The sequence below is a fragment of the Gossypium hirsutum genome, chromosome A12 (genome assembly GCF_007990345.1).
Source record: "Gossypium hirsutum isolate 1008001.06 chromosome A12, Gossypium_hirsutum_v2.1, whole genome shotgun sequence".
Taxonomy (NCBI): Eukaryota; Viridiplantae; Streptophyta; class Magnoliopsida; order Malvales; family Malvaceae; genus Gossypium; species Gossypium hirsutum.
The window spans coordinates 72,362,281-72,371,298 of record NC_053435.1 but is presented as its reverse complement, the minus strand read 5'-3'; the positions used below and the strand labels follow the sequence as shown (position 1 = coordinate 72,371,298).

At 32.6% G+C, this 9,018-nt stretch overlaps 1 protein-coding gene across 1 annotated transcript; it reads right to left on the bottom strand.

Moving 5' to 3' along the window:
- Positions 1–231: 231 nt before the first annotated feature.
- LOC107936262 (protein DOWNSTREAM OF FLC) lies at positions 232–1,139 on the bottom strand. The gene is made up of 2 exons (XM_016868957.2): positions 840–1,139; positions 232–737 (listed from the first exon to the last, which is right to left on the bottom strand). Exons 1-2 carry the CDS (start codon positions 985–987, stop codon positions 412–414), a joined length of 474 nt encoding a protein of 157 aa, XP_016724446.1. The 5' UTR covers positions 988–1,139; the 3' UTR covers positions 232–411.
- Between the last annotated feature and the right edge of the window lie 7,879 nt (positions 1,140–9,018).

The following is a 9,018-nucleotide window of genomic DNA, read 5'->3' as shown; positions in this document are numbered from 1 at the left end:
TATATTTATATATTATATATCTAAATAATTATACTTATTAAATATAAATATAAATATAAATTGATGTATTTATTTAAATATATATAATTAAATAAAAACAATTTTTAACATATTATTAAATCATAATCAAAATTTTATATATATAATTACATAATATCAAATTACATATTATATCAAATTAATATATAATTTTAATATTTATTCTTACAACCTTCCGATAAACAGAGGAAATAATCTAAAATAGTTTTTCTTTTTTTTTTTTTTATTAATGAGCACAAGAGATTATATAAAACCGATCATCAAGAAAATGGCAGGTGAACATAGATCGATCAACAACATCATCATTATGAATTGCGTCCTAAAGTCAAGGAAAAATAAAAGAAGCTAAATCGTGAAGATCATGTAAATTATTTATTCATCATCCTGCAGCAACTTGAGGAGCAGTTCTTGGCAACCATCCGCTACCGTATCCTGGAGGAATCCCATTGCATTTGTATAGTGAAGGTTGGATATGGCACCATTGCTACGGGTCAGAATAGCTGTGGCCTTATTACGTCTAGGGTCCACAATGCTGCAGCTGGGAATGGGGCTGCTAACAAGTGTTGCGTAGCAAATTTGGTCTTCGTGGTCATCTTCAACCACAATGTTATATGTTCCAGTTTCGTCCGTCTCTGCCCCGATGCTGTATTTCAGCTTCAATGTAGACCTATCAAAGCACTTGATTTCGACCCTTGCACCTGAAAACAAAATAAAAAGACCCAAGAAAGCTATGATGTGAGACAAAGATTGAAGAAAAAAACATAATCGATGGTGAAAGATAATTAATTTAATGATGATACCTTGGATGTAAGTGCTTTTAGATGTTTCAAAACCAGCACGGCAGGCATCACAGTAAACGCAGCCAACGATTTGGAAAGCTTTATTGTTTGCATTAACAAGCACAGGGAGGACACAGATAGCAAGCAACAAGAACAACTTAGTTGCCATTGCTTTGATTTGAGAGATGAAAGAGGCGCTACGAAAATGGGTTACTCAGAGAAGGGGAACGAGAGTAATATCTTATAAGGGGTATATGCGCAGGCTTGTTCATGTGTAGAGAAAATATAGTAATAGTTTACTTCGGGAACTCTGAAGACGGTCACATGCTGAAACAATATTGAATGATTCGGGTCTTGCGGCATTTTGTTCTCAAATTTTGCATTAATTGGAGGCGTCGGGATCAGATCCAAGTTCCCAAATCCTTCGTTTGCGCCATATGGATTCTGCAAAGAATATATTATCGCACTGCTTTTCACAACCAATTAATGTATGAAATTTAAGATCCCCGAAACATTTACCAGCAACAAATAGTGATTAATTACTAGAAACAGAAAGAAAGAAAGAAAGAAAACAAGTAGTGACTAGTTACGATAACATACGCAAATATACGTATTATGTATGAAAATTTTAACAAAATGTTCTTTACTTATTACTATATATGTGATACAGTGATTACGAAAATATACGTACAATACACTACGTTTAATAAACATATAATGTAATAAATATGAAAAGTTACATGCTCAAACACGTACAACCTAATATATAACTTATACGAAGTAAGGCCTGCAAGTCATTATTTCACATTGATCCTAACGTTAAGCTACTCTAGACTCTATGCTATACCTCGAGTAAGTTTGGAATTACAAGTCAAACTGATATAAATTCAGTTGAGAAGCTTAACAATTTCTTTTTATATATATAAATCGCTAAATTGTATTATAAGGGTTTTTTTTTTACTTTTAAATGTTTTATATAAGTTTTTTTTTTAAAAAGCCATTAAGAAAAAGTAAAAAAAAATCAATTAGACTCCTTCTCCGTTAACGATTTTCGTCTTTGATTACGTTGATCGTTAAAATTAACTGACCAATCAAAATACGATATGTGGCAATTTCTAATTTAATCTTTTATTTTTCTAATAAAAAAATCATAAAAATTAAAAATGTTAAATAAACTTATAAAATTTGGCACAAATTTTAAAAAAAATTATAAAAAATATATAAAAACAAATAAATAAAGCTTATAAAAATCCTAAAAATTATAAAATATTTAAAAATTATATAAACTTATAAAAAGTAGAAAAATTAGAAAAAAATCATAAAAACTTATAAATATTATCAAAACTTATAATAAAAAATAAAAATATTTAAATTATTTTTTATAAAAAAGTCGTTTATTGGTTCCACTTTTTGAAAATTAAACCCTTAAAATCAATATGAACATGTGTCATTAAACAAATCATTGGATAGTGAAATTTTAGTTTTATAGTATCAAACTACTATATTGTACTTCAAAAATTAGAGATAAAAAATTAAAAAATAAAAATGATAAATTTATCAATAAAATTAGAGGGCCATACAATTTTTGTTTTATTCGTGGAAGGTCAAGAACATTTAATTCAACATGAAAAGACCCCAGCGATCTTATGACTATTCCAATTATCTAACGGTTAGTCTGAGACCATGTGTTTATTCTGATTTTAGGGCTTAATTTCTAAAATGAGAAAATAATAAAATAAATTTTGCAGTATCTTCAATAATTTTTAAATAATCTTTAATTATTTGATTTTTTATAAGTTGTAATGAAATTTTAAAATTTTATATAAAAATTTTATTAGAAAAATGAAAGATTGAATTTGGGGTTACCGTGTGTCACTATTTGATTGGTCCGTCAGTTGGTTTTAACGATCAATGTGGTTAAAGCCCAAAACTGTTAGCGAAGGGCTTTAATTATTATTATTATTATTATTATTATTTGGATTAACAACAAGGGCTCAAGTTGATACAAATTAAGTCAATGAGTTTTAGTTTTTTTTTCACAAGGGTTTTTATTTTTACTTATAAACCTTTAAAAACTAATTTCAAAAGCTACCTCTAAGTAAACTTACCATATATCTAAAAAATAGTAATTATCATTCTGATTCAAGAATTGAAAAAGTTTTTTGGCATAGGGTGTCATTTAATTTAGCGTTCTAAAAATTTATATTCACACCACTAATCCATATTGATATGAGACATTAAACCACTTTAGAGTATACTAAAACAGTAACGCCATCGTAAACAACCCAAAAACAAATGTTTAATGAATTTGGTGTTGATAACCCAAAAACAACTCAATCCCTTCTCAAAATTGTAATTGTTTTGAGTAGTTGTATATCCAAAAATACTATTAAATGCAAGTTAATTACTATTTCCTATAATTCATGAATGAGTGGTGTAGATTTGAATGGTGAGAATTGTTGTCTTAAGTAATAAATGAAAAAGTATTGAAGAGAGTCAACCTTATCGCATAATGATAGCAAGGCATGTGCAATTGCGAACTTAATGGAGGAGTAAGCATGGAAAAAGTTTTGCAAAACTGAAAAAGGAAAAACAGATCCATTTTGACTTTATTAATTATTGATGTTAAGACTTCAATGAATGTTATCAATCCCTATGACAAAACCATCGTATTTTGCAATATTTTTAGTTGTCTAAATATTCATGCGAGAGGCAAATCATGTGCATGACAGCATGCATCACATGAAATTAAAGAAAGGTTAAGGTAGTTATTGATTCTCAGGCGGTGTGTCAACCACTGCCATTATAAGCAGGGTAATGTAGCAAGAGGAGCAGTAGTAAGTTTCACCGTCTTGGCTAAATGGTATAATTACTTTTAAAAATTAAAACATTAAATTAAAGTTTTTTTTAAGGGATTTTTTTTAAGGGATCCAATAAACTCCACAGTGATTACTAGTTGATTTTGATTGTCCCACGGTGAAAGTTATTGTTACAATAAATTATATATGTTTTAAAGATTTTAATGTAAGAAGAACGTATGATTTAAATGTATTTTTATGTTGCTAAATTAGATGACTTATTTACTTAATATAAAGATAATTAATCTTTGGTAATTTTATTTTTCAATTAGAAATGGTATCATCTCCTTTCATTAATATTTTTACTATACACAAATCGAAGGGAACCAATTATAAGTAATAGAAATTGAACTTGCACATTGTATTAAGCTGCGAGAAACACAAATTTGGGTTTGATGAAGCATGCAACCCTGAATCTCAACCGAAGCAAAAGCTCATTGGAAACATTCTAATAAAATAACTCTTTACTATATCATTGCAAGTGTTAACATCACTTTGCAAAAGCATCATGATGGCTACAACACAACTGAAGAGATCATGAACAATTTGAAAGACATGTTCAGAGGTCAAACTATTTTGGATTGTCAATCTGCAATTCCAACTTGATGAACTCTATGTAGAAGCCTTAAACTCTAATAAAAGAACATATCCTTACACTTATGAGATTCTTTGAGGAAGTGGAGGACAATGCATTGAATTAGACTATGATAGATTTGGTGTTCCAACCTTTTGATAGAACAACATATAACACCCCGCCCAACGTAGTCCTAGTTTGTGGATTGTGTGGGCAGATTGTTGGCTAAGTATAAGCCAAAGAAGGATGATTTATGCCTTATCTGCCAGGTTAAGTCAGTGTTAATTGTTGTGCTATGATTAACACATTTTTTAGCTATCCTGATAAGTCTGTAAAGATATGGTGGAAGGTTTATCTTTTGGCAAAGTGTAGGTTATTGATCTATACATCTTGGCGTGGTCGATGTGGAGAACCCACCAATTGGTGGATTTTCTTGGTGAGCTTTGTGTTGGCAGACCCTTCTGTTAGTATCCGCCAAGTGGTTTGTTTCACTTGGCATGTAGAGTCCACTAAAGGCAGATTGTTGGACTCGATAGTTTTTCTTGAGAGTGCGATGGGTAAGGCCGTAACTGTGGAACAATTTACCATGCTTGCTTGTGAGACATGAGTATAGTATTCAGTTTTAGTTAGTTCCTTGTTAAAACCTAGTTGGACGTGAACTAGACTACTGTAAATGACAGCTTGATGTGTTTAGGTAATTGAATAACTTGTTTAGTTGGTTGCTTATGAGTACAAGCAAAGTGTACCACTCTGATTAGTGTGAGAGCCGTTTATATAAATTGATGTATCAGCCGCTAAGAGGTGCTGAATCATGTCTAATTGTTGGCCATATGTAGGGTTACTGTGAGAGCCATGTGGGCTATAAATACCGTGTGCCTCTTGTGGTAGGGGTTCTTCTTTTCTTTCTTCTTCATTGTTTTTATTCTTATACCTCGATTAAAAGAGAGTTCTTTGTTGGAGAAGAACTAGCGAGTGTCTGAATAACAAGTAAAAATTGTGGAGTGTAACGAAAGACTTGCAGTGTAACCAGTAACTTTGAGATCTTTTGTGAGTATCCAATTTGTGTTTGTTGTCTGTGAGTTTCCCCGAGTCTTTGTATACTGTTAAGTTATAGTCGTCATAGTTACAGTTTATGAATTCTGGTGAAATAGTCCTCATGAAATATGGTAAGCTATTGCATGTAATCATCTGCATATGTATGTAAGTGATAGGAAACAAACACGACTTCCTTGGTGTGAAAACTCAGAATCTGGATAAGATGAGTCACTGGTAGGAGATGTTAGTTGCAAACTAGAATGGAGGATGTGATAGACCACTGGTAGGGCATGCTAGTTGCTAACTAGAGTTGCATGTGTTTTGGTCTCTGATAAGGCATGTTAGTTACTAACCAGCCTGGCGATATGAGTGCTGCCATCAGTAAGGCATGTTAATTGTTAACCATGGAAAAGAGCCCTAAACTTATAGGAACACACATGTGCTCAAAATAATGTGGATTTTTATATCTGTTCTTGTCGAAACCATTTTTTTTATTTGAAAAAACGGGGATCGACTTTTAAAGCAAAATGTGGAGTCGCCACCAATCTTTTTTTTAGGTGTGATTGGATCACCTACTAAAACATTTTGTTCTATTCAAATCAATTTTGGTCCGCGTAAATTTAAAAATGGGTTTAGGAGCCAGTTACATATGAGGAAGGCTTAGCACCCTTACTACGCCCAAAAACTGGTACCAGATTGATTAAATGCTGTCCTTATGTCTAGGGTTTTTTTAAAAGAAATTTGAAATATGGTTCCTTTTAAAGCATTTGAGTGATTCAAGCTAGTCGTCAAAATTCTCTCGTTTCAAAGGTATATAGCATCACATCCAGCACGATAGGACATGATCCTTTATACTTTTGAGAACACGATTGAATTTCAACTTCCAAAAGCTCTTAAGTCAAAAATTACAAAAGGATGTCCGAATATTTAGTCCAACGAAAAATTGAAACCTAGCACGGTAGGGCACGATTTCTCGAATTTCTAAATACTGAACATTGCCTTGTTTTTGTAAAAACAATTTAAATAAATGATTGTAAATTATTTCAAAACGTATTGATTTTACTTGAAATAAAATGATCCAATTGATTTTTTTAAAATTGAAAATTATAATGCAACATTTGTAAACTAAAAGAAAAAATAAAAATATGGGAATACATGCATAAAGTACAATACTTAGTGAATGAAGATTATATAACCTTATTTAATCAACTAACAAAACAAACAATTAAATACAACTAATCTAAGAAAAATTTAACTAAACTTCCAAGCATGAATGGAGGATAATTGATATAACAATACAACAAAACGAATAAATAATATGCGATAACAATATAATATGGGCTAAGTAAGGAACTTAGTTACTAACTTAAAATAAGCTAAAATTTCAAAATCTAACATGAATTACTAACCTTGTTTTAAGCTTAAGATGGCCGAATGCTATATCCCCTTTTCTTCTTTAAAGTTCGTCTACTAAGGAAGAAGATGAAACCAACATTTTGTTTTTCTATTATCCTTTCTTAATTTACTTAATTTTTTTATTTCATATATTAAACCATTACGATATAATATTATTATACAACACATATTTTACTTACCATCATTATCATGGCCGACCACTATAACTAAAGTGGGATATTTGGCATGCAAATCCACTTATTTACACCATCAATTATTTGGCCTCTACAAAAATAACCTATCATATTTCAAAATGTCTCATATAAGCCCTATTTAATAAATTTTACATACAAATGACAAAATCAAAGCATGAAACTTTCACACATGCATTTTCACATATAATAAGCATAGAATATAACGGTTAATTATTTTTGTGACTCTGTTTTGTGGTTCCGAAACCACTTTCCGACTAAGGTCATATTAGGACTGTCACAACTCTCTCCCCCTTAGAAATTTTCGTCCTCGAAAATCTTACTAGCAAATAAATTAGGATATCGTTCTTTCATGGAGTCTTCAAGCTCCCACGTAGCTTCTTCAACCCCGTGTTTGACCCACAACACTTTTACTAACGAAATTGTCTTGTTCCGCAATTCTTTTACCTCACGAGTCAATATGCGAATTGGTTTTTCTTCGTAACTCAAATCAGATCGAATCTCAACCTCTGATGGACTAATTACTTGCGATGGATTAGATCTATAACGTCGAAGCATCGAAACATGAAAAACATCGTGAATCTTTTCAAGTTTAGAGGGCAAAATCAATCTGTATGCTACCGGCCCAACTAGTTCAGATATTTCATACGGCCCGATGAACCTCGGACTCAATTTGCCCTTACGGCCAAATCTGAGCACCTTTTTCCAAGGTGAAACTTTAAGAAATACTTTGTCTCCGACCTGATACTCAATGTCTTTTCGTTTTAAATCCGCATACGACTTCTGACGATCTGAAGCTGCTTTCAGACTTTCAAGGATTACTTTTACTTTCTGCTGAGCATCTTTAATCAAATCAACCCCGAAGATTTTACTTTCACTGAGCTCGGCCCAAAACAGCGGTGTACGACATTTACGACCGTACAAAGCCTCGTAAGGTGCCATCTTAATGCTTGATTGAAAAATATTGTTGTAAGCGAATTCAATCAAAGGTAAATATCGTTCCCATGAACCACTAAACACAAGGATGCAACATCTCAACATATCATCGAGTATCTAAATTAATCATTCTGATTGACCATCCGTCTGAGGATGAAACGCGGTGCTAAAATGTAGTTTGGTACCTAGAGAATCTTGTAATTTCTTCCAAAACCTTGATGTAAATCTTGGGTCTCCATCTGACACAATTGAAATAGGTACCCCGTGTAATCTGACAATCTGAGAGACATACAACTCTGCTAACTTATCAAGTGAAAAATCCGTATGTACGGGAATGAAATGAGCTGATTTAGTCAATCTATCCACAACAACCCATATCGCATCTTTCTTGCTTGATGACAATGGCAACCCAGATACAAAATCCATCGTGACTCGATCCCATTTCCATTCGGGTATCATGATCGGCTAAAGTAATCTCGAAGGCACTTGTTGACAAATCAAACACTTCGAGACAAAATCAGAAATGTCTCATTTCATACCATGCCACCAATACTGACGTTTCAGATCGTTGTACATTTTCGTACTACCCGAGTGAACTGACATTCGGCTGCTATGAGCCTCACTCAAAATCATCGAAATAAGTTCCGAATTTCTTGGAACACACAATTGACTTCTGAACCTCAAACAATCATTGTCGTCAATTTGAAACTCTAAATCCACATTTGAAACACATCCAGCTCGTTTAGCAACCAATTCATCATTGACTTTCTGAGTTTCAGATACTTGATGAATCAATGATGGTTTGGCTTTTAATTCTGCTACTAACACATTATCGGATGAAACGGACAAGTGTACATTCATCGCTCACAAAGCAAATAGCGACTTGCAACTTAAAGCATCGGCAACCACTTTAGCCTTTCCCGGGTGATAGTCAATGACAAGCTCGTAATCTTTCAACAATTCAAGCCAACGTCTTTCTCTCAGATTCAAATCTCTTTGGGTGATCAAATATTTGAGGCTTTTGTGAGCTATACATGACACCTCACACCAAATAAGTAGTGTCGCCATATTTTCAAAGCAAATACGATGGCAGCTAATTCGAGATCATGTGTCGGATAGTTTTTCTCATATGGCTTCAATTGCCTCGAAGCGTAAGCTACAACTCGACCTTCTTGCATCAATACACAACC

Coding starts and splice junctions, on each gene's coding strand:
- LOC107936262 (XM_016868957.2), bottom strand. CDS start 987: ATGGCAACTAAGTTGTTCTTGTTGCTTGCTATCTGTGTCCTCCCTGTG. Junction 738..839: donor TAAAAGCACTTACATCCAAG/GTATCATCATTA, acceptor TTTTGTTTTCAG/GTGCAAGGGTCGAAATCAAG.